The sequence below is a fragment of the Dermacentor silvarum genome, chromosome 4 (genome assembly GCF_013339745.2).
Source record: "Dermacentor silvarum isolate Dsil-2018 chromosome 4, BIME_Dsil_1.4, whole genome shotgun sequence".
Lineage (NCBI taxonomy): Eukaryota > Metazoa > Arthropoda > Arachnida > Ixodida > Ixodidae > Dermacentor > Dermacentor silvarum.
The window spans coordinates 134156915-134183410 of NC_051157.2; the positions used below are offsets into that span (position 1 = coordinate 134156915).

Sequence of the window (26496 nt, forward strand, 5' to 3'; positions counted from 1 at the left end):
CTCGCTACAGTAGACATGCGAGGTTGTGTCTGTCTCTCTAGTGCAAGAATACGAGCTGCCAGTTGGCCCATCGTTTGCTGCATAGTCATGATAGCGCTCTGCATCCGCTCCAGCAGTACTTCGAACCGCCGCCATTGAATATCGAATGAGTCGCGTAATCCAGCTTCGCGTTGTTGCTTAGCTTCGCTAACATCTCTCACTAGCTGTGATAAGCTGGCAGTGGGCAAATTATTGTGCAGACCCGTGTTTTGCAGCTCTTTCATACGGTTCTCTTGGACGAAAGTTTTCTTTATCTGTGGTGAATTAGTCGTGCCCTGGCATTTGACCTCGGTATCTTTCCTTCTCAGCTGTGTCAAGGTGCCTTTGGGCAAAGGTTGCCTTGTAGAGGCGTTTTGGCGCACTTTCGAGTGTGCCTGCGCATCAAGAACTTCCTTTGGTAATTTCTGAACGTCTGTATTATCTTTTTTCTTGGGTTCCGCGACTTCGAATGACGTAGATTTGTTAGCGTGTGTCTCAGTCTTAGTTCTGGCAATTGCCTGGCGGCGTGTGAGTGACGGCTGCACAGCTTGTTTGCGACAAATGAGTAGTTCGCGTTTGTAGTGTGGGCAGCTGGGATCGCCCGTAACATGTTCACCTTGGCAATGTAGACAGCGTGGTTTCGTAGCGGTGCAGATTTCGCCTGCAGTGTGTGTTCCTCCGCATCTGCCACATCGTGCTTCATGTGGGCAAATGTTCGCCTTGTGACCAATCCTTTGACAGTGCGAACACAAGATAGGTGTCGGGCGAAAAGGTTGGACTTGATGCGCAATATACTCCATGCGTACGTGACGCGGGAGCTTATTTCCGGCAAACACCACGAGAACAGTCTGCTTTGTTTTACCAAGTCGGTAGGCATTCAAAATTTTTGGCCCACCTTGCAGGGGGCGAATTGTAGCTCGAATGTCTTCGTCAGTAAATTCTGTGCTTACGCCATATATGACGCCTTTGATCGCGTCTCTCGGAGGAGTGACGTAGGCTTGCACTGGAACAGGGCCGAGTTTCTCTATCTTTAGAAATGGTTGCGTTTCTACATCTGCAGGAATATCCACGGCAATGACGTTTGCGCGAAGCTGTTTGCGGATGGTGGCCGGCGTTTCACTACGGAGGCGTTCTTTGAGCCAGGCGTTTAGCACTGTGTCTGGAATCGACAAAATAGACGCTGCGGTCTTAGGTCTAACTATTATAGTGGTGGTGTCCTGCAAAACTTCATTCGGATAAAGGTTCGCTGTTTCTGTGGCTTTCTTGGCCTGCGCAGGGTCCTTTTCAGTGCGCGTTTGGCTGGTAATCTCAATTTCTTGATCCGAATCTGAGCCGCATTGCAGAGCGTCCTCTGCAAAGCCACGCTTCCAGTGCCGATCGCGCACGTGCTTATCAGCGTCCCGCGGTCGCGGCCGTTTTCCTTGCCTCCGCGTTTGCTGTTCCATGTCCCAATCGGCAGGGTCGTTGGAGTCATCAGCGAGAATAGAAAAAGGGTTTTCTGCTTGCCTTTGCAGTTGAGTCATTTCGACAGCGTCAGCCCAGGAACGCGGCGTGAGCGGGGGCCACTGAGTCGTCAATGTTGGGTCAGGGATTGTAGGCCCAACATGGCTGCTACCTGCCGCATCGCTGGTGGTGATATCCAGAGCGCCTGGTCGATTATCCATGCCCCCTTGGGGGCACAGATAGTCTCGTTAGCTGCCTCTAGACTTCCGGTGGCTGTTTTGGAGGTTCCTCTGGGTCCTGAGTCCCTGCCTCGTCGTAAATTTCAAAAGAAACACGGAGCTGAATTGCGCTCATGCAAGTTGATTGGCTTGGCTTGGCTTGGCCGTATAACTGTTACGAAATCTAAACCGTATCTATTATACCAAATTTCAAAGCGATAGCTTTCTTTCGCTCTTTCACTCGTTTTCGTGGTCGGTCGATGTATATGGCCTCCGTGGAATTTCTCTCCGCTACGCGTCTCACGCAGGCTTTTTAATGTCATCACGCCATTCTTTAAGGGGCGAAGCTCCTTATTCCCGACGTGCGCTCTCTCTCTCTCTCTCATCCGTAGCTAGGGGTGCTGCGGTGCACAAGCGCGTTCATTCCCGACGCGCTCTCTCTCTCTCTCTCTCGTCCGTAGCTAGAGGCGCTGCGGTGCACAAGAGCGTTCGCTCCCGACGCGCTATCTCTCTCTCTCTCTCGTCCGTAGCTAGGGGCGCTGCCGGGCACAAGGGCGTTCGTTCCCGACGCGCTCTCTCTGTCCCATCCGTAACTAGGGGCGCTGCGATGCGCAAGGGCGTTCATTCCCGACGCGCTCTCTCTCTCTCGTCCGTAGCTAGGGGCGCTGCGGTGCTTAAGAGCGTTCGTTCCCGACGCGCGCTCTCTTTCTCTCTTGTCCGCACCCGAATGATCCCCCGGTGCTTCGCCCACTCATGATCATTCACGTCGTGGATATGCGGTGGTTTTTTTTTACGTGGAGCTGTTAAGGGCTAGTTCTCCCAGGATCGTGTCCCCGTGTAGAAAAAAAACTATAATCATCAGCATTTCGGCTCCATGTGCGTGGCGGTTTCCCGCCAGTTGTGCCTTAGGACAGGTGTCAAAAGGGATGAATAACATGAATGATAGGTCATGACATCAATAACATCACAGGCTCGTCAGTTATGTCACGATTAACAATAATCAAATGACGCGTGGCGCATACCCGCATTGGAGATGCGCGTATGAGCCAGGGATATGCGGGTATGACCCAAGGACAAGAAAGAAATAAGGAAGGAAGGAAATAAAGGAAGAGAGAAAGAAAAAGCGAAAGAAGGTAAGAAAAAATTACTCCATCTCCCGCTAAAGGGAACCATGTGTGGATGCGAAGCAGCGGGGAGGTGGTTAGCTCGAGCGGGAGATGGTTTCGCGGCAGCGGCCCGAGCGCTCATCGCGGCGCTGCACAGGAGAATGATGCGCGCGCGCTCCGTCATTTTCATACCGCGGAACTACCGTGGCGCCCCCAGAGGAGCGGCACGCACCACCTGTCGTGCGTGCCGCTCCGGATTCGTAGAGTAGAGAAAGGGGGGGAGCGTAGGAGAGGACAGAGAGGGGACGCGCATGCGCTGTGGGGGTGACGTGGGCGCCGCTCCGTACAGGATTCCTAGAGGAGAGAAAGGGGGGAGCGTAGGAGAGGAGAGAGAGGGAGAGGGGATGCGCATGCGCTGTGGGGGTGTGGGACGCCGCGGGAGGGACGGACAGAGCCACCGGCAAGATATGTTTCGCGTTTAAAATCACGTGTGGCTGATCATACCGGCGTCGGGTATGTGGGTATATGAGCCGCCGAGAGCAGGAGCGGGAGAGATCTCACAGGATCCTGACGCTGCCGTTACGGTACTGCCGTGCAGTGTGCCGCGGCTATATGAACGCTGTGGCTCATACGTTAGTCTATGACGATGGGGCTTACTTGACGCAGCAAACGCACCATTTGGTCATCGCGCCAGGCGAAAACAAGACGCTGGTGTACTGGCTCTTGAACGAACATGCCGAGCACGGTCAATATAATGAATAATGATGATATATAAATTCTCTATAACAATTTGCACTACAGCAGACTCACCATAGTCACAGCTTCGCTGGCTGCCATCTTCGCAGCAATGGAAGGGCTCTGGTTGTTTTTTTGTTTTGTTTTTTACAGCGAAGCTGTACAGTGGTGGGGAGTGGGGTATTCTGTAAGAATCTTCCTAGTGGACTGTCCATTTCTGGCGCTGCTAAATGCAGCTGCACGAACGAGAAGGGAACTGGCTAGGGGCCCTGCCTCCTCCTCACTCTACCTCCCAACGGCCGCGTTTACAGGTATGCGACAGCAGCCCATCACATCTCCTGGCGCATCGTGACGATTGAGATGCGCTAGCGTTTGCATGTAGGCCATTGCTGCTGGTACGAAGGTGGCGGCTCACGGTGTCGCGAATCGCAGCCAAAGCAGCGCTTCCAGCGTAGCCTTCGGGGCCACCATTTTCTCACCAATCTTGCTGTCCCGCAGATCGGCATGTGCAGCAGATCCGCAGTCATTCCCTTCCCATAATTCATAATACGATGCCGTCGCGTTTCCATGCACTCTTAAAGTCGACGTACTCGTCTCAATCCATCCCTGTCTGGCGCATTAATGTGACGCGCCTTCCTAGCGCATTAGTCCCGTTGACATGAATGCGATGCGCTAGAAAGTTGATGTGATGTGATGTGATACGCCAGTTGTCATATTCATGTAAAAGCATTCGTGTAACAGAACTGCGCAATTGCCTGCGCTTTCGATATAAATTTCAGACGTTCTTTGACGAAGTCTTATATTTGAAATAATTGCAGATGCCACGCTGCAGACACGTAGGGCCGTTAGGCGCTTGGACATTGTTTACTGAGTGATGGAAACACCACAAAATACGACTGTTTTACACAACTTTAAACTATTACACTAAACACAGGGTAACTTCACCAGCATAAGACACAAGCTAAACAAAAATTAACATGGTACTCTCAGATTGTGTGGATAAGATATAATAAAATTGTAAAACGTTGGAGCGCTTTCAACAAAAAATTAGCATAGGCCTCCATCATTGCGGTTTTTGTATGTGAATGATGTAGCGCATGAAATCATTTGTATTATTTATCAATAAAAATTATGGGGTTTTACGTTCCAAAACCACAATATGCTTATAAGGCACGCCGTAGTGCGGGCTTCCGGAATGATTTGGACCAGCGGGGTTATTTAACGTGCACCCAAATTTAAGTACACGGGTGTATTCGCATTTCGGCGCCATCGAAATGCGGCCGCCGTGCCGGGATTTGATCCCGCCACCTTGTGCCCAACACCATAGCCCTTAAACAACCAAGGGGGTGTAGTATCTATCATTGCTGTTTGCTAATATCGCTTTAACCTTGGGCACCGGGCCACGTCAAGCTGCTTTATCGTCAGCTTTTTGTCCTTAGCCTTCTTCTCTGTGAGAAATAAAAAAAATTGTCACAGTTTCACCCGAAAGGCGAAGCACCGATTGCGATAGCAAATTAGTAGAGAGCTATATGGAGTAAGGATAGTAGTTTTATCAGCTGTACAAACTTTAACATGCAGCAGCACCGGCAACACACAGAACTGTTGTCGACGCTGTCGGCGTTTTGCCCGCGTTCGCACAAAACGCGCGCTGCGTTGGTGACTGTTGCCGGAGCCTCTGGGGGCGGCTCGGAGGTTTTCGACGACATCAGAACGGGACACTCATCGAGCAGCGTCGGAAGTCTTTACCACCTGCTCGCCTCACAACGTTTTATTGCGATAGCAATTATATGGACACTCAAAAGCAGATTTCTGCCGTTGGCGTCGCCGTCGCCGTCGCCGTGAGGTTCCGTATGACGTCAATGGAGACGAAATCGTCGCCGCGCGCCGAACGCTGTATGTGCGAGTGAAAGGGCGCGAGGGGCGCGCGCTCTCACAGGGAGTGAACGCACGGCGGAGAACAAACGCTTGTTCTGCGCCGTGCTCCCTTAAGGGCTGCAGAAGTAGGGGTCTCTTTCCTCCTTTACAATCACCATATATGTAGAGCAAACGCGCCTTCTTACGACGCGCGAGAGGCCGTGGGGGAGGGTGGAGGGGGAGGGAGAGGGAGGCGACGTTTAGCTGCGGCACCAAGTGCCTATTTATATCAGAGGCTCCGGCAACAGTCACCAACGCCGCACGCATTTTGAGCGAACGCAGGCAAAACGCCGACGGCGTCGACAACAGTTCTGCATGTTGCGGGTGCTGCTGCATGTCCAAGTTTAGACAGCTGATAAAGCTAATATCATTACTCCATATATCTCTCTACAAGTTTGCTATCCCAATTGATGCTTCGCCTTTCACGTGAAACTGCGTCAACTTTTTTATATAAATAGGCATTTTGTGCCGCAGCTAAACGTCGCCTCCCTCCTCCCCCCCCCCCCCCCCGGCCTTTCGCGTGTCTGAAGAAGTCTCGTTTGCTCTACATATATGGTGATTGTAAAGGGGGAAAGAGACGCTTAATTCTGCAGCCCTTAAGGGAGCACGGCGCAGAACGCGGGTTTGTTCTCCGCCGTGCGTTCACTCCCCGTGAAAGCGCGCGTCCCTCGCCCTCTTTCACTCGCACACACAGCGTTCGGCGCGCGGCGACGATTTCATAGCCTTTGACGTCCTACGGAACCTCACGCCGACGGCGACGGCAGAAATCTGCTTTGGAGTGTCCATATAATTGCTATCGCAATAAAAGAAAAAAACGAACTTCAAACAGCTGTGACAGCTTCTAAAGCTATGAACATCATCCTCAACATCATCAGCCTATATTTATATCCACTGCAGGACGAAGGCCTCTTCCTGCGATGTCCAATTACCCCTGTCTTGCGCTAGCTCTAAACATAAGGTTCCCTAATTCTATACTTTTGTTGTACCTAAATCAAACTTGGAATGGGGAGCCTAACAGTGATAATGTTTGCCCATGTATTTCGAATTTCAGAAAACGCATTACCTAGCTATACAAGGAATAACTTGCGTATGCCACAAAGGAGATAAGTCATAACTTAATATTGGGATATCCATTATATAGACACTCCAAGTGCATTCTGCCATCGTCGCCGTCGTCGCCGTGAGGTTCCGTATAAAGTTCAACGGCGATAAAATCGTCGCCGTGCCCCGTACGCTGTGTGTGTGAGTGAAAGCGTACAAGGGTGAGCCGGCAATCGCGGCAGAGTGTAGCGCACGCGAGGGAGGAAGGCAGGCCGGAAGCGCGTGGTCTTCTTTCGCGCGCGAGGCATGGGGACGAGGCGACGGAGGGGGAGAGGGAGGGGGGGAGGGGATTGCGTTCTGCTCCTTCGGCTGCTGCTCATAGCGCGGCCACGCGTGTTCCGTATTTTGAAAGCCATGCGCGATGTGGGCAAAGTGCGCCCGCACGGGCCTCATCTTCAAAGCGATCTGCGATGGGGACAAAGTGCGTGCGCCGAGTGCGTGCTCTGCTTTCGACATCAAGCTCGCGTTGAAGCGAGACAAGAGATAGCGCGAAGGTCAATTTTCCGGCTGTTGTTGGCGCGCTATCTCACTCCGGCGTTCTCACAGCGAGTTTCCGCGGTCATCGAGCGAAATGTGTTCATGTTTACCTGTGCGCGCGTGACACCATGCTTGTCTATTTAGCTAGTAAGTGAATGTTTACAATTTTATATGGTCCATTAAACTACTATCATTGCTTCGTGTATCTCTCTACTGTTTTGCTGTCGCAATCGATGCTACGCCTTTCGGGCGAAACTGCGACATTTTATCTATATAACACAACTTTCAAATGAAGAGGACCAGTATATAATAAAATTATTGTTTAATTTGTTTAATTTTTACTGACACCTTATCCCAAATTCTACAACTAGCACTCCTCCTCCACCCTAACCAAGAGCCCTGAAACCACTGGCTGTATAATGTGCAGTTAAAAAGACACCGGACTCAGTGACAAATTGTGGCTCTACACATGTGTGACGTAGGATGGGACGTTGACACTATGCAACACTAGAATGCCATCGCAGACTGCATGACAGTGCCTACAGAAACAGTTCTGTTTTGTGTGTGTGTGTGATTTTCTTTTCTTTCTTTTTTCCTTTTTTTATACTTATTCTTTCTCTCTCTCCTGTCGAATCCTTTTACCCCTACCCCGGTACAGAATATACTATAGCCAACCGGAGATATAATCTCTGCTTAACCTTCCTGTCTTTCCTTTACCTTTTTTTTTCTCTTTCTCTTTCATGCGCAGTTAAATTGTGCGCCAAAGTTGCAGCCATTTTCACAATTGTTTTATAGTATCAGGTCTTCGGTCTCGTTGATCGCCTGGCTTTCGCATAACCAAACCTAAGTCAATTGGCAAGAAATTCGCCGGAAAACACTTCGGATTAGGTTCTGAAAGCAAGCATCACACTGGCGCATTCAAAATGTCATTCATTCATTGTAAGTAAGCATCCTTGACCAGCAAAATGTTCGAATAAAATCGAATACGAACAATTGGGAAAAACGACCTTCGAATAATCAACTGAGTGTCTGGTAGTTCAAATTTTCCAGCAAAGTCAAGGGAAGTTGTTGCTTTGAAATTGTTTGGGAAACAAAGGTTTATTTCGTTAGGTGCGACGTATAATGCCGTTAATAGGATGTCTGGTTAGCTGCGCAGCTTCTGAAGGACTGAAAGGTACTGCGACTGCGACTATAGCAGTGAAAGGTATGAAACAAAGGAACAGTATGTCACCGGTTGCAGGTAGTAGTTTTCGGCCCTTTGAGGTTGCTAAGTTCTATACTACTATAGAGCACAATGTCTTAATGAAATATAAACATGATGAGATTGAGCCGACAATAAATTGTTTCGCGTCATTCAAGACAACATGTTCATATGTTCAGGTTTAGTGTTCCTTCCAGAATTCAAAATGCCTTACAATTTTGGTCAAACAAGCAATTTTGTTCAAGACGAGGCTGTAAACTTCGTAGCCTTCAGCAAAATTTGGGTTCCTTGACCCTTTGTATAACACGCCATAATTTTGCCTATGATATTGTAGCTGTCGGCGAAACTTGGCTCTAAAAAAACGAATTAATTTCGATACGACGCCGACAAACTGCAGTCGCTACCTCGTGACTCATGTTCAAAAGGCGGAGGCTTAGGCATTTTTGTGAAGGCTGAGAAGGCTTAGCAGGTTCTAACATTAGAATGTGTTAGTAATAACCTCCTGGAAGCTTATTTCCTTATAATTTACTGGCGGTCCTACAGTAGGGGTCGTTTATTGCCACGCGAGATAATCGGGACAATCTTGAGTCTCTCGAGGCTACCCTTGAAAGCTTGTCTTATGGGCATCGCGGCAGCGTTGTAATTGTTGACGAATTTATTATTGGACACGTCCGGTGATAACTACATTATTTATAGCCTTCTATCACAATCATTTAACCTGCGTAACTGTATAACAGAGGTAACACGTGCCAAAAGCACTTCCAGTACTCTGCTTGACCATGCCCTTTGCAACTGCGAGAGTGGTGTGTATGCGGTCGTTCATCCCACTCCCATAACCGATCACTCGCCCATCCTTGCCGCATTATATGACAACAACGCGAACAGCGAGCTCGAGAAATTTATTGATGTTCTCACCCTGGTTGTACTGGAAAGCTCTCTTAAGGATTTACGCGTTAGCACGAAAAGCGTGTCTGCCCATCGATGACTAATATTACCTTAAAAGTTGTCAAAGAAAAATATGTGTGGTACAGTAAACGAAAAAAGATAAAAACAATTAATACTATCACAGCTGTTACAAAAGTTTCCGAAATAGATTGGTATCCATAATCAAAAACAGAAAAAAAACTGAGTATTGCAGCCAGCTTACCAGACAATCAAGTTGAAATACTAACACAATATGAAGCTTGTTCAACAACGCCATCGGCCTTCATTCAAATAAGAAACTAATGCCCAATTTGTTAAAACAGTTATATACAGTGGATGTATTCAGAAAAGCAGCAGGTCTGGATGCAATCAAAAATAAGATTGTTAAAAACAACGTAGATAATTAGGGATACAGCTCCAGCATTTGTTTAATCATTCCCTTGATGTTGGACTATATACCTAGTGTGCTTAAAAAGTATAGTGTCAGTACATAAGGATGGGGATCAGTTTATGCCCTGCTGCTACAGAACAATAACCACCTTGAGCGCAATAAACACAGTTTGCGAGAAAATAATCTGCAAATGTATAAAATATTTTAAAATCAAGCATATTATCCGTGCTACACATCAGTATGGTTTCAAAACTACCAGATTAAGTTCTACCGAAGTTTTCGTTCTCAGCCATAGAATATAGTTCTCCACAGCCATCTAATCGCAGTCGTAGTATTTCTAGAACCCAACAAAGCATTTGACACGGTTTCTCACGACATTCTTGTACGTAAACTTCACAGGTATGGGTTTAGAGGTAAATCATCCGAGATAATTACAAGTTACGCCGCTTACAGATGACAATGTCTTGTAATGAAAGAGTTACCTTCCTCATCACAAACAACACTAACAGGAGAACAATTGGGCATGTTCTGTTCAGCTTATAAGTCAATGATTTCCCATCTATCATTAAATAATCTGAAGCTCTGATATACGCTGATGATACAGTAATAAGGTGTGAAGGCGACACACAGGATGAACTAGAGGGTGTTATAAATGAAGAGTAACGTATTGTTCAAAGTATATTTACTAGTAATCAACTCACCATCAGTAAAAACAAAACAGATAGGCAATCTGTCATTCTAAGAAAAAAAAAGAATGTAGATTATGACAATTTCCGAATAAGTCTAAATAATACCTATTGGATCAAGAAAGCTTTTATAAGTACCTAGGTGTCACTTTTGAATTTAAAGTGAATTGAAGTACTCAACACATGGACAATATCTGCACTAAAGTGGCAAATGGGTGCCATACCTTGTTAAGGGCATGTGAATTACGTATATTTTGTGCCCACTCTGTTTTTGTTCACACACACCTCGTCTATTGTATGGAATTCTGAGAAGCTACATATTCTAGCTGTCTGTAACCGATTAGCCAACTACAAAAACGCTGAATGTCAACAGATCCCAGTGCATCTCTCATTAAATCACTTCGGATATTTTCACTCAACAGTGCACAAATATACAAGCTCCGTCAAGTAATTGATAAAGAATTAGCTAAGACCAAACCATTTCCATTAAACATATTTACATTTCCTACACGGAATACGAGAACCTACACTAACTGTCACTAACCTGTCTGCCAGTGAAAATGTTTATGTAAAGAGGTTACTTGAATGTATTGGCTCCGGAATTTGGAATTCTTATACGAATAATGTTGAAAAAGATCGCTTTTTACTAGCACTAAAGCAGTGTTCAATAAATATGCTAATAAGTAGTATTGTGAGCTAAGAGTTTCTTGCCTATTTATTGTTACTTTTATAAAATTTGCCTGCGCCGTAGGTTACGTTGCTACAGAATAAAAATGGCCATTTCCTTAAATGATCCCGCCACTAGCCACGATGGCTACGGGGTTCAAGAATGTTTTGTGTATCTATAGTGAATTTTTTCGGAAGAAACAAAGAAATAGAAAAAAAAACATGCTCATATACAACTAGGCACATGCGCAGAAGTGACCCTGTCCATGCCTTCACTCAGCGACTGGTTGGTTTGCACAACAACCACGGTTATCCTTTAGTTTGAACTTGCATGTGCAGGTCTTTCTCCCTGCTAACTTAAACAGGTTTTGGTATTATTTACAGTATCTGAACAAAAACATACAACATAGAAATTCAAAGTGGTCATTCACTAATCGGAAAGGAATTGAATAGGAAAGTTTATTGGATTGGTAGTGAGTATTTTGAATATTTGCTCACCCCTATTTATTGGTAAAGTAAAAAGGAAATAGGCGTATCTCCTCCTGTAATCGACGAGCCAGCAACATACCAGAGTTCAAGCTCAGCGCTATTTTACTGCAGGAAGGCATGCAGCGCCAGTTAGTGAATATACATCCCTGTCAAATTTTGAGGATAGACAAAAACGCAGAACTGTTGTCGACGCCATCGGCGTTTTGCCCGCGTTCGCTCAAAATGCGTGCGGCGTTGGCGGAGCCTCTGATATAAATAGGCACTGCGTGCCGCAGCTAAACGTCGCCTCCCTTCCCTCCCCCTCCCCCACGGCCTCTCGCTCGTTGGAAGAAGGCGCGTTTGCTCTACATACATGGTGATTGTGAAGGAGAACAGAGACGCCTACTTCTGCAGCCCTTAAGCGAGCACGGCGCAGAACGCGGGTTTGTTCTCCGCCGTGCGTTCACTCCCCGTGAAAGACGCGCCCCTCGCGCCCTTTCACTCGCACATACAGCGTTCGATTTGGCGCTGAGCCGTGCTCCCTCAAGGGCTGCAGAAGATAGCGCCAACCTTTCCCTTTCCCTCAAGAACCACTTACCGGCGATGATTTCTTCTCCAAATGACGTCATACGGAACCTCACGGCGACGGCGACGGCGACGGCTACGGCGACGGCGACGGCGACGCAACAATGACGTTATATTCGTTAGTCCAACCAGAACGAAATGCTGTCGACGTTAAGCGAACAGCGCTGACCCGCATAATATTAAGCTGTTTTATGTAAAGAGCTCAAAAATGTCACTGCATAGAATATTCTGCTGCGTCTAGGGTAATGTTTTGGTGCCCACTTGTACGTGATCTTCAAGTCGCAAAGTATGTGCTTCCTTAGCTATTACTAAGTTTAGACCCTGCAGAACAGAGTATAACAAAACGGAGGCTGCAAATACTTCCAGATAAAATATATATAAATTAATACGCGCAAAGTACGCCATGAACGTCTACCACGTTTTGCAATGTTCTGCTGGGTGCCCTCCTGAATTAATTCTTAATCGATAACTTGTGCTCTCTTGTCATATCACTAAAACATCTTATAGTATGCCCTGTGTAAACATTTTCACAACTCAGGGACACACAATACACAACATTAGACACGCCATCAGCGGAACGATTCCGGAATTCACGCGCATCACCTCTTTAAGGCGATCTTCAGATAAAACAGAGGGGGAAATTGTTGAACATTTTCATATTTTGAAGGTGGAAGGCAAGTGCATTAGCAGGCACTTTTTAGCATTATCTCACAATGAAATCGCCTTTCGAGGTGGACATGTGTAGTGTACCTACGTTTTGGCGCAGCGCTTCGCCCGTACTGTTATAATTTTTTTTCTTGTCAAACTCTCGTTGTTGTTTTTTATCAAGTGTTATGGTTTCTTTGCTGGTTTTTGAATTCTGTTTTTTTTTCTGTATTCCTCCAGGGCTTGATTGTCGACCGCCCATTTGCTTTTGAAGTCTTCTTTCTCACTTCCTTTATTATTTGGCAGGTCAGCCCATGTGGATCTTTTACTTACCTCTACGTACAATTGCGTCAGACACAGTCCTAACAACAACGCCAGAGGTAGGAGAAGAGGTCGCTATTGCACTAGCAATGACATCTTCTCCCAAATATAAAATTATAATAAGTGACTCCAAGACCGTCATATTAAATTACGCTAAAGGACGCATCTCGGCAAAGGCGCAAGAAATCCTCCAGGTTGGTTTCCACGGAGACCGAGTTAGGGGAATACAAATAATCTGGGCACCAGCCCACTTTGACCTGCCAGGCAACGTGAATGCGCATGACGCGGCTCGAGGTTTCGCAGACCGAGACGACGTCACCAACACCGACATGGACGCATTTGCAATCCGCCGGTAGGGCAGAGATAGGCTGGTTTTCTTTAGGGAAATCATTGATCATTACAGACTAGCCAGGGCTAGATATCCGGCAGCTCATTGCTTGTTAAATACGTGGCAATCGGTGGCCTCGCAGCTAATACAAACCAACACATTCCCCAACCCCATTGCCTTCAGTCACTATCACCCATGCGTATACACATACATATGTAAGCATGGTAACAACCGTGCAGATCTTCAACACATAATCTGGGCATGCACAAAGAAACAATATCATAACAATAACTGTTCAAAACCACAACAACCAAGTTTAATAATAAGAAATGAAGAGCAATGGGAGATCGTGCTGCTCAGCTCGGACCCGTATGTTCAAGCAAGAGTAGTCCAAATGGCTGAAGACGCCGCCGCGGCTCAGGGGCTGCCGGCCGCCGTCTAAAGGGGGGACAAGGGAGGCTTCTAGTCATTACCCCCTCCTCTAACCATATTTTGGGCAAAATAAAGATATTGCTCTCTCTCTCTACGTACAGTTCTAGAAGCAAGCATTGTTCAGCGCTTTCTTGATTGTCTTTTACCACCTCTGTAACGCTAGTTCGCACGATTCTGGCATGATGTATGCCTTGATGGGGCTGTTTTGGATGTCCTGGTGGTTTATCGGTCTGATAAAGTGGTTGCTCTATCAGGAATGAGATGCCAGATGGTGGCCATGTACTCGTATTTAAATGCCACGTTTTTGAACCTTAGTTGAAAGTCAGCGCCAATTGTGTGTTCAGGTCTCACGCCTGTTTTATGAGCAGTACTGTTACATCCTTCCTCGTTATGAACCAACTCGCCTAAATAAATGTTCTACTAAGCCCTTTTAAAAGATGAGAACTACACTGTATCAAATAGAAGCTCAGTGTGAGTTCCCAAGCAATTACCTCGCGACCACTGGTGAAACATGGCACCCTTGTCATTTTGTAAAGTTGATGCGTCTCTCAACGGTATATCAGCAGGCCGACGGCGCTCTACGCATTCTTGAGCAGAATGCTCAAGAACGCGTGGGAATGCAGCGACAAATCTAGGCCTTAAGTTTACCACAGAGAAATCGGGAATAATTATCTTTAACGAAGAGACTAGTAACTTCGTGGTGTCAATTCAACAGCAAGTAATGCCCATATTGAAGCAATAAAGTACCTTGGCATACACATAAACGAAGGAAAGAATTACTCAAGCAACCACCAAGATAATCTGAAAATAAAGGGGAAGCGGAATGCAGCAATAATGAAACACAGAGCACTGTGGGGCCGCAATAAGTATGAGGTGGTGCGTAGAATCTGGAAAGGAGTAATGGTGCCAGCGCTAACGTTCGCAAATGCCATTCTATGCTTAAAATCGGATATCTTGTCGGGGTTGCAAGTTAACCAAAGATCAGTAGGCCGGTTGGCATTGGGAGCCACGGTAGTAATGAGGCAGTGCAGGATGACATGGGTTGGGCCTCTTTTGAAGTCAGAGAAGCACAGGGCAAAATTAGTTTTGCAGAAATAAATGAGCGGCTAAAGTGCACAAGTATCTGTACGTGAAAAGCATGGACACAGAATAGAGGAAGAGGTCAAGGAAGTTGGCCACCAAGTACAGCATAATCGAAACTGTATAAATAGACAACCAGGAATCATCAGAAAGAAAGTGAGAGAAATAGAGACCGGGAATAGGATGCAAAGAATGGAAACGAAAAGGACAATGGAGATTTACAAGAATGAGAAGAAAGAAATTAAAGTGAAAATCTGTACGATAACACGAAGAGCAGTGGCTTGCTATTTGAGGCTCGAGCTGGTTGCCTAGGGACCAAAACATACCGGAGCAAATATTCGGAACTAGATGAGGGATGTGTATGCTGCAGTAAAGATCCAGAGACCACTCAGCACATCCTAATGGAATGAGACGGGATCCACCCAGTGAGAACCGTAGGTAACGTGCAACTCCCAGAAGCGCTTGGGTTTAACGTGGAAGGAAACATCAACAGATCAGCCGTAGAGATAAGCAAGAGACGATTAGAGTACTGGTAGAAAAAAAGCAGGGTTAAAGATGGATACGACCTGATCTCTTAAAATCATAGGTAGTGGTACAAGGTAATTAAAAAAAAGAAAAATAATAATGAGAGGTATACAAAAAAAATGTGGTTGATCCCTCTTATATAGGAATGGGTATAGAACACGAAAGTGAAACGTGTCTTCACAGAAGTAGTGTAATGTTTATTGCACATTGATATATAATGTCTATTGGTGTTTTGTGGCTAAAGCGCCCTTAGGCGTTGATGCACCCACGCTGACGCCTGGTGGCACGTCTCCTCCATCACGACTACCAACGTCGATGACCATGAGCAACCGTCGTGCATATGGAAGCTGCACTACGCTGCACACGCTAGCACAACGCGAAAGACGAAGCACGTAACTGACACACTAATACAACGCGCAAGACAAAGCACGTAACTAAATCGTCACCGAGTCAAATCAGCGGGTACAGCGCGTCGTAATTGCAGCCTCCGCGATCAACTTCAGAAACATTTTCAGAGCTAATTGCGGAGGCCACGCTCCGCTGTGCTGAGTACGGTGAACGCCACCAGTAGTGCTTCTTGATGCCAGCGTCCCTTCGAATGCTGGCATCGAGGCGTCGTAGTGCTGAGACCCCCGAAGCGTTCACTGTCGGTGCGCGTTAGTGTCATAATGCAGTACTTCTCTTTTCTGCTCGTAGGCAGCGGCACCGCCCCGAGCAAGAGCGCGGGTACACGGAGGAGTGTTAGATATATAAGGCGCGTCTGTGTAGCTCTCTGCAAATGCGTTTGTGGCGCAATGGGTTAAACGAATGCTAGATAAAGAACATGTATAGTATACCTGATTAAATCAAGCAGGCTAGGTGACTATTTGTCGCCGCCCCGTTTCCAAGGGGATGCCAATAAATCATCATCATCCGCAGCAACAGGTTTGTATTTTTGTTTTTCGTAGGCTCTGTGAAATAGGAGAGATTATTGTCGCCGCGAGGGTAAGCGAGCGCCGGAAGAGGAAGGTGCCTGGAGGTGGAGAAGCAAATCGCCGCGTTCGCGCCCTTTTCGTTTGCGCTTAGACGCCGCGGAGCTCACTGTGCGTGGTCGCGGCGTCTCTTCTTTGCATATATAGCAATATGCACTTTCCCTGTGGCACACCAGGGGGCGGGGTAGGGGGGGGGGGGGGGACTCCTTGCGAGAGCCATATACAGTAACTCTATTGGTCCACCTAGTGGACATGTCCATTTCGTCTTCTGCTGACGTGCTGATTGGCTGGGCGCACCTGTCTCCTTCTGACGCGTCGTACCCCTGCCCAGCCAATCAGAAATTAAGAAGCAGATGAAATAGACATATCCCCTAGGTGGACACTTACAGAATATCTCTCTAGGTGTCACGTCGTCGAGATCAATGTAGCGTCCACGAACACGTTCGCGCCCTTTGCGTTTGTGCTTCGATGCTGCGGTGTTCACAGTGCAAGTTCGCAGCGGCCATACGCTTCCGCGTAACCAGCGTTCACGAAGTGAAACGTCACCGTAACTTTTTTTATACCATTCGGCCACAGATACGTGCACATTCGAGAACGGTCCATGCAGCAAGTGGGTGTCCAGCAACTGCAGTGAAGGTGCTTGCTTCCAGGTGCACAAGGTGTCCGACATGAAGCACGGCCCCACCGTGGACCACACCCTTCACTTAGGTGAGGCAATGGTACGGGGCGATCCCTTAATTTATCGTGCTACCGATTTTTGGGAAAATCATGAACGTCTTGGTATGCCCCTCATGCGTAGGCATTCATGTAAGGAACACTGGCGCTATATGAAGCGGCACCTGGCCGAAGAAATACGGAATACTGTCAGGGCACATTGAAAATGCATAAAAACGAGACCCATTCACGCAACGAAAGCACTTATTGTTTTGATCCGCAGTCGAGTGTACCTGTAGGACCTGGCCGAAATCAGTTGCTTTTTGAGCAGTGCGGTGTAGTACTCTATGCTCATACACTGTTAGCTTGGACGGTGCACAAGGTTATAATTACGCTAATATAAAACATGGCATTATTATGCACGATTTTCAGAGGTAAAGTCACAAAGTTTTTTACTGAAATTATCGAATTGAAAAGGTGATGTCCGGACGCCACTATGCAGCTCATTTAGCTATCACATCTGCATTTGGCCACGCGCGTCTCCTTCTGAGCCATGAAATAAGCAATCGCCGTTACCTTACCAGTTGCGCTGTTGATGCGATTGGTGACATCAAGCGCGTAGAGTAGGGCTAAGCTTCCTCAGTGCGACGGTCAATCCCAAAGTCTCTGAGTTCATGGGTGTTAAATGCCAGCCTGCAGCGTCCAGCTTAGCAACAATGAATAATACTTGTATAGGCACCAGTTGTTAGTCTAAGTCCGCGTAAGCTGCGTTAAACGGGGCCCATATTCACGAAAAGCTCTTACGCTAGACTGTTTCGTAAGAGGAAACTTCGGCCAATCCTGATGTTTAACATATTATTAGGGACGGCGGCTGGCCAATGGCAAAGAAAATCTACGAAACGAAAAGCACTGTGAGTAAGGCCCCAGGTAGCGGGAACACGGCACGGTTGGAAGACGGTAAAAACACCCAAAGGAAGGGCACCAACTAAAACTGAAGTTTATCCTTTACAGACAAACGTATATCCACACCTGAAAGAGAACAACATGTGAAGAGAGCAAGACAGTTTCATTCGTTTTAAGAGTTGTAAAAACTGTGGAACAATTACCAGGCGTATTGTTTCTAAGTTCTATTGGCCGATTGCTTTCGATAAAAATGTACACGTTCCAATACTATGCCTGTCATCATGACTGCCTGGTACCTAAATTTTTAGTTACAATTTTAGCATTAGAAACTTCCTTGTGAAAACTTACGAACATTTATTTATTAAGGCAAGCTTAGGCACTGCCCTGGTGTATGTATTTAACCATTATTCGGTTTGATTTTTGGTAGCGTGCACATTTTTTTGCGAGGTTATCAACCTGTCTTGTCGTCCTTTGGGTGCACTGACACATTTTCCTGAGCATTATATTTTTCATGTGGTGTATGCGCGCTTTGTTTCGTGTCTTGTTACGGCTCCCGTCCGTGTTTATTTTCCAGTAACATGTGTATCGCAGCTTACTCCTATTTTGTTAGAACAAAAATCGCGCAGATGCAAACCGTGAATTGGTAACACCATTAAAAGTGCACATTCATTCTTGTGTAATGCAGACGAGGGTTCCTGCTACTACGCAACGGCCGGCTCCGTTGATGACGGAAGCCGCACCGCTATGCTGGCGTATAAGACGACGGGGCCGCTGTGCTTCACGGCCTGGTACCACCAGTCAGGCACGGACCATCCACCGGCCGTCTTCTCGGTGGAAAATGACAACGGCGTCTGCACCGATTTCTACGCCACCCGTCGGGACGCAGCGGGCCGCTGGCAACGCGTACGGTACTCGGAGAAACACAACGGGGAGGTACAGGTAGGTGCTATAAAAAAAAAATGGTTGAGTACTTTTCATCTGTTTGACACTGCATATAAATAATGAGGGCCGATGGTAACGAGGGCTCCGGAGAAAAGGCTTTTTTTAATTCATTTATTTCTGGATGCTGCCTTCCAAAGACGGCATTTTGGCTGTGTTTATTTAACGTCTGCCGATAGGCCGAAATTACGGCCGCACTGAAATGTAGATAGCCAATACTGGGCTCACGCGCAAGGAAGACGAAGAGAGAAGACTAGATGACTGAACATTCTGTGTGCGTCTTTTGTGCGCAGTTACGGCAAACACGCATTCGTACGAACTCGCCAAACTTTCAGTTCCTGTAGTTAGGTCCACAATCACACTTTCTACCTCGTGTCTTCATTGGTGCATTGCAATAGCAACGCAGTCGCTAAAACATCGTGTGAAAACGTTGCTTGTGCTATGCCTAGTTAATAAACGACATAACACGACGTAAAAAGACGTTCGTTCATTTTAAACGCGCGTATTTGCTGGGCACTCAATCATCGTTACATTATCTAGCGTTCTCTACCACTTGCTATGCTTTACGCTTGGTTACAGAATTATTTAATTGGTTCAAAGGAAGGGACGAAAGAGTGGAGAGCGAAAGGCAGGGAGGTTAACCAATTCAGCACAACCGGTTTGCTGCCTTACACATGGGAGCGGGATGAGGGGGAATGAAAGATGGGGAGGAGACAGAGCACATAACACAGCACACACACATCGTCAGTCACAGTCCGTCACTCTTGCGTGGTACGTGACATCACTGTCACAGCCACTTGTCCAAGCCCGTTTCTTTCAAAAACCTATGTAGTCTCTTAGTCACCTTCGGCTGGGATGTCTTCTGTCGACAACATCTGAGAATCGTTTCAACTGACATTGGTCTATTGTGAAGGTGCGCTAGAACGGATGCCAAGGACTGTCTCGGAACACTATATTCAGGACAGTCGCATAGAATGTGTTCTAGCGTCTCCTCGCAAAGACAGGCATTGCAAAAAGTGCTGTCGGCCATTCCAATGAGAAATGTATAATAATTAGTGAATGCCACCCCTAGCCATAAGCGGTAAAGCTTATGGCTAGGGGTGGTACTCGGAGAAACTGGACTCCGCCTTTCTTCGGCGGAGTCCAGTTGGCATACAGAGATGCATCAAAGAGGGCAGGTGGCATTGAAGATTGCTCCGGTTGGTCTGGCTGCTTGGTGTGCACCTCAGAGAGAGAGCGGGATCTCCTGCGCAAGCACTCGAAGTCTGCTTGCTGCGTCGGACCATGAGCGTGGTATGGCCTCTTCCTCTGTGTTGTTAAGAGCTGCCCGAGGGGCACTATCGGCGTCTTTGTTCCCTATGACGGCGCCGTGACTTGGAAGCCACTGAAATGTCACCTGGTGTCCTTTCTCATGTGATGCGTGAAGTAGGTATCTAATATCGAATACGAGCTGTTCTCAAGGCCCGCGACGCAGAGCCGATAGCACAGATTGTAGGGCTGCCTTTGAGTCACTGAAGATTGACCATTGTCGAGGTGGTTCGCGATTGACGAAACAAATTGCAGCGCGAAGAGCACCTAGTTCCGCAGATGTCGATGTCGTTGGGTGGTCAGTCCTGAAGCTGATGGCAATAGCTCTTGCTGGAACAACCACAACACCGGACGAACACTGGAGGTTTGTGGAACCATGAGTATAAATATGTACACTGTCCGCATACCTCTCGTGTAGAAGAAGCAGAGACAGTTGTTTCAGCACAGGTGACGACAGCTCAGATGATTTCTTGATTCCTGGTAAACTGAGATGTACTGTGGGGCTAATAAGACACCAAGGGGGTATCAATGGATTAGATGCAGCGGTGAAGCCCGAGGGAAGTTTGTCGTTGCACTTGATGATAGTTTTAGAGAACGATGCTTGGCACCTGTCTGAAGGTAGTGTTGCAAGGTGGTGATAGGGGGCACGTGCGAAATGTCCGATGAGCGTTCTCAGGGCTTCCACCGTAATGTGAGTTTGCATCGGATGGTCCCGAGCAATCGCAATAGTTGCCTCTGTTGATGTGCATCTGGGCAAACTAAGGCAAACTCTGAGTGATTGAGCTTGTTCTGCCTGCAAAACACGAATATTTGTCTTGCAAGTGTTGTTCAGTACAGGTAGACTATATTAAAAAAAACGAGAAAGAGAGCTCTGTAGTGTTTTAGCATTGCGTCTACTGACATCCCCCACGTCTTTCTTGTCAAGTATTTTAACAACGGGTAAGTTGCTGTCAGGCGTCGTTTCATGTAGGCCACGTGGCCAACAGAGGTCTCAGTTAATGATTACGCCAAGAAACTTGCGGGTTCTGACATAGGAAATGGTCCGCCCATTGATTATGATGACATAAGGCGTCATTGGTTTGCGAGTAAATGCCACTAGTGCGCATTTTCTGGTGATATGCTGAGACCTTGTTTACACAAGTAGCTCACTGTCAAAGTTGCTGCTCTTTGAAGCCGCGCACGTATCTGAGGACGTATGACTGCCGAAGTCCAGACACAGATGTTGTCTGCGTATATTGAAATCTCGATGGTAGTTGGTGAGTATTCAGCAAGTCCAAGAAGAGCGAGGTTGAAAAGCATCGGGCCGAGAGCACCGCCTTGAGGAACGCCTCTGCTGGTATAGCGTCGCGTAGTCGGGCCATCGTCAGTTAACACAAAGAATGATCTTGCAGATAGGTAACTTGCAATCCACAAAAAGACTCGACCACCTAGACCAACCGTAGTAAGAGCATCGAGAATGGCCTCAAGTAATACGTTAATCTATGCGTCTTTCACATCTAAGAATAAAGCTGCAGATAAACGCTTACGGGACCTTTTGTGGAGAACATCTACATTGTCGATGGGAGAGCGGTCACGTCGGAAACAAACCATGGAAATTTTGTAGTGTTGAAGGTACCATTCCAGGCGCCCAAGGATCATCCGTTCCATTACCTTTCCTACACAGCTGGCCAGCGCTATTGGGCGGTAAGAGGTAAACTCGAGTTGGGATTTGCCCTGCTTCAAGAGTAGCACCAGGCGGCTTACTTTCCATTCGTCAGGAACATTTCCCTCCTGCCATGAGGAGTTGTAAAGACTCAGCAATCCTCTCCGTGCGGTTTCTCCGAAATAGCACAAGGCTCGGTATTATATACAATCTGACCCGGAAATGAAGAGCGCCTGCAGAGAGCTAGTGCCGCCTCGAGCTCCTCCATTGTAAGAGGAAGGTCCATGCGGCAATCACGCGTCTGGGGGACGTCACCTCGGACTGAGGACCTGGACGAGTCACTTGGTCGGCGATCCGCGCACAAAAGTCTTCTGCAACATCGATGTCTTGCCACCCTTCGAAGAGTGCGAGCGCCTTGAATGGAAAACGCTGTTCTGGAAGGCAACGCAGACCTTGCACCGTTTTCCAAATGTGAGACAGTGGCTTGAGGGGGTCTAGTCTCTGGCAAAACGTTGTCCATCGTTCCGACGCTAATCCATCCATACGACGCTGAATATTCTTTTTCATCCTCCTGGCCACCCTAAGGACATGGATTGATTTTGTGCGCTGATATCGACGTTCAACCCGGCGACGAAGTGCTCGAAGTCGCTCTAATTCCTTGTCGAAGTCGTTCCGCGTGGAGGAGATCGTCATCATGCGAGTGGTGTTTTGCATCGTGTTTTCAATTGTTTGCTCTAACCCAGAGGGTAGGCCCTCGCGGCAAGCATCTTCCATATCACATTTGAAGTTGGCCCATTGAATTGCGCGAATGGTCTTCCGTGGACCATACATGGACGACAAGCCTTTGATGTTAAGATAGGTGGGAATGTGATCACTCCCGTGCTTCTCAATATCTGGAAACCACTTCACACATCTGGCGAGAGAGTTAGACGAAAGCAAGGTCGAGGCAGCTGCCGTATGTCACGCCTCGAATAAAGGTGGGGCTACCGTCGTTCAGGAGAGTAAGGTCATAGTTGTAGGCGATGCTTGCTAATCTTCGTCCTTTTGCATTTCTTCTTGTACTTCCCCATGCCGGATGGTGCGAATTGAAATCTCCCATTGAGCTTCAACCTATGTGCACTGTCTCTGTACCAATAATTGTGTTTGTTTTACAAACCAGGCGCGTTTGCCACCCGGCACGCTGTTGGCGATTTTAGATGAACACGGATGAGAGCTGATTGTGTTGGAAAAATTGGTTCTTGGGTGAAATATATGATATTAGTTTAAAGCAACTCTCCGCCACCACTTATAAGGCAATACCTTTAATAATAGCTAAATAATGAATGAAATGATGAGTTACGTAATGATGGTGCCACTGACACGCACAAAAAAAGCGCGGCTCCCACGAATTGTGGGAATCGATGGTATGCGAAGCATTTTGCAAGTACTTGGCTGTCTAGGATTGCTTGTAGTTATGCAAAGCAATACCAGGTGGACCACCGTGTTTTTATAAATTGAGTAGTTGTGTGTGTGTGGGTCGTGAGCATATGTATTTGCGACACCAGCAGCACGACGACGAATACGTTAAAGGCGATCGTAAGGTGGTATGTGGCACGATATCTGAGCCGGTACTTCGACGCGAGCTTATGACATGGCTATTCTTGGTTTCTACGTAGGCAGTGGAAAAGCGTAAGCGAATGAAACACAGAATGTGAGGTCATCAATGTGTTATGCAATTTTACGTACCTATGGCTATGTCATATGGTGTATTTTGAAATGACGATGGCATTTGCATTCTGGCAAAAAACTCTTCGAACATAATTACCTTTGGCGATCATGAAGTTGGTACAAGGTTGCACAGTTTCTACGTATCGTTCTACGAGGAAATTACTGAGGAAAGCGGTCTGTTCTCGGAGATAGTGCAGTCTAGCACGATGCCTCAGAGCGTGATTTGCCACAAGGAAACAAGACGGGGAAGTGGCACGGGGCTCACGCACCGAGCGTTTCAAAGAGTTGGATGGCTTTAGAACGAGACAAGAATGCGCGCGATCGTGGCTTAATCGAAACAAAGAGAAAAAAATTCGTCGGCCTTTCCACTCCGTGAAGATGGCTAACCAACGAAGCTGAAACGTGCGGCCCCGGTGTTTATCACTGGGTTAATCTCGAGGGTTCATTAAAGTATTTCTCAATTATGAGGTTACACACACGTTCGGCGGAGACGGAGAGAACGACGTCACTGACGGTATAAGCCCGCAGTACGCCATTGTCGCTTGCGTTCGATGTCTCGAGTTTGCTCGGCGGCGTGGTTAGCAACATTCGTCCGCCATTGCCGCTTGCGATTCTTCGAAATTAAATTGCTGCAAAATTAAATCTCTCTCTGCACCAATAATTGTGTTTGTTTTACAAACCAGGTGCTTTTACCACCCGGTAAGCTGATGGCGGTTTTAGATGAGCAGGGATGAGAGCCAATTGTGTCGAAAAAATGTGCTCTTGAGTGTCATCATCATCATCATCAGCCTATATTTTATGTCCACTGCAGGACGAAGGCCTCTCCCTGCGATCTCCAATTACCCTTGTCTTGCGCTAGCATATTCCAACTTGCGCCTGCAAATTTCCTAACTTCATCATCCCATCTGGTTTTCTGCCGACCTCGACTGCGCTTCCCTTCTCTTGGTATCCATTCTGTAACCCTAATGGTCCACCGGTTATCCATCCTACGCATTACATGGCCTGCCCAGCTCCATTTCTTCCGCTTAATGTCAACTAGAATATCGGCTATCCCCGTTTGTTCTCTGATCCACACCGCTCTCTTCCTGTCTCCTAACGTTAGCCCTAAGATTTTTCGTTTCATCGCTCTTTGTGCGGTCCTTAACTTGTTCTCTGTTAACCTCCATGTTTTGGCCCCATATGTTTGCACCGGTAGAATGCAATGATTGTACACTTTTCTTTTTAACGACAGTGGTAAGCTCCCAGTCAGGATTTGGCAATGCCTGCCGTATGCACTCCAACCCAATTTTATTCTTCTATAAATTTCTTTCTCGTGGTCAGGGTCCCCTGTGAGTAATTGACCTAGATAAACGTACTCCTTTACAGACTCTAGAGACTGACTGGCGATCCTGAATTCTTGTTCCCTTGCCAGGCTAATGAACATTATCTTTGTCTCCATATTCATATTCAACCCAATTCTTACACTTTCTCGATTAAGATCTTCAATCATTTGCTGTAATTCGTCTCCATTGTTGCTGAATAGGACAATGTCATCTGCAAACCGAAGGTTGCTGAGATATTCGCCGTTGATCCTCACTCCTAAGCCTTCCCAGTCTAAGAGCTTGAATACTTCTAAGCATGTAGTGAAAAGCATTGCAGAAATTGTGTCTCCTTGCCTGACCCCTTTCTTGTTAGGTAAATTTCTACTTTTCTTGTGGAGAACCAAGGTAGCTGTGTAATCATTCTAGATATTTGCTAAGATATTCACGTATGCCTCCTGTACTCCTTGATTACGCAATGCCTCTATGAGTGCTGGTATCTCTACTGAATCAGATGCCTTTTCATAATCTATGAAGGCCATATACAGAGGTTGATTGTACTCCGCTGATTTCTCGATTACCTGATTGATGACATGGATATGATCCATCGTAGAATATCCCTTTCTGAAGCCAGCCTGTTCTCTTCGTTTGCTGAAGTCAAGTGTTGCCCTGATTCTATTGGAAATTATCTTGGTGAATATTTTATACAATACTGAAAGCAAGCGAATGGATCTATAATTTATGAATTTTTTAACGTCAACCCTTCTTATGGACTAGTTAATGTTGGCGTTCTTCCAGCTCTCTGGTAGACTTGAAGTTGTGAGGCATTGCGTATAAAGGGCCGCAAGCTTTTCAAGCATGATATCTCCTTCATCTTTGATTAAATCTACCGTTATTCCATCTTCTCCAGCAGCTTTTCCTCTGGTCATGTCTTTCAAGGCCCTTCTAGCTTCATCGCTAGTTATAGAAGGAGCCTCTGTATCCGGTTCATCACTATTTCGAATGAAAGTAGCTTGGCTGCTTTGGGCACTGTACAGGTCAGTGTAGAATTCTCCCGCTGCTTTTACTATGTCATCGAAATTGCTGATGATATTACCATGCTTATCTTTCAGTGCATACATCTTGCCTTCTCCTATGCCAAGCTTTCTTCTTACTGATTTAATGCTGCGTCCATATTTTACGGCTTCCTCAATCTTTCCCACGTTATAATTTCGAATGTCCCTTACTTTCTTCTTGTTGATCACTTTTGACAGTTCAGCGAATTCTATCTGATCTCTTGAGTTGGACATTTTCATGTTTTGTCGTTTCTTTAATAGGTCCTTTGTTTCTTGGGAGAGCTTACCTACTGGTTGCCTTGGTGCCTTACCTCCTACTTCAATTGCAGCTTCTGAGATCAACCTAGTTACGGTTTCATTCATGACCTCTATGTTGTCTTTATCTTCATTTTCTAAAGCTGCATATTTGTTTGCGAGCACCAGCCCGAATTGGTCTGCGTTTACCCTTACTGCCTCTAGGTTGGCCTGTTTCCTCAGTACTAATTTCACTCTTTCTTTCTTCAAATTGAGAGAAATCCTAGACCTCACTAACCTATGGTCACTGCACTTTACCTTACCTAACACTTCTACATCCGGCACTATGCTTTGATTGGCAGAGAGTATGAAATCTATTTCATTCCTTGTTTCTCCATTAGGGCTTTTCCAGGTCCATTTCCTGTGGCTGCGCTTCCTGAAGAAGGTATTAATTATTCGGAGCCTATGTGTTTCCGCGAATTCTACTAACATCTCTCCTCTTGCATTCCTAGAATCGATGC

The 26496-nt window shown here is 46.7% G+C and overlaps 1 protein-coding gene across 1 annotated transcript in view; it reads left to right on the forward strand.

The window, feature by feature from the left end:
* The window catches only part of LOC119448915 (MAM and LDL-receptor class A domain-containing protein 1-like), a 465143-nt gene that overhangs the window by 37122 nt on the left and 401525 nt on the right, over positions 1-26496 (forward strand). Inside the window, exons 2-3 of the mRNA XM_049666559.1 lie at positions 16812-16943; positions 18478-18731. Coding sequence (XP_049522516.1) covers positions 16812-16943; positions 18478-18731 — 386 coding nt within the window. The remainder of the gene's footprint in view (positions 1-16811; positions 16944-18477; positions 18732-26496) is intronic.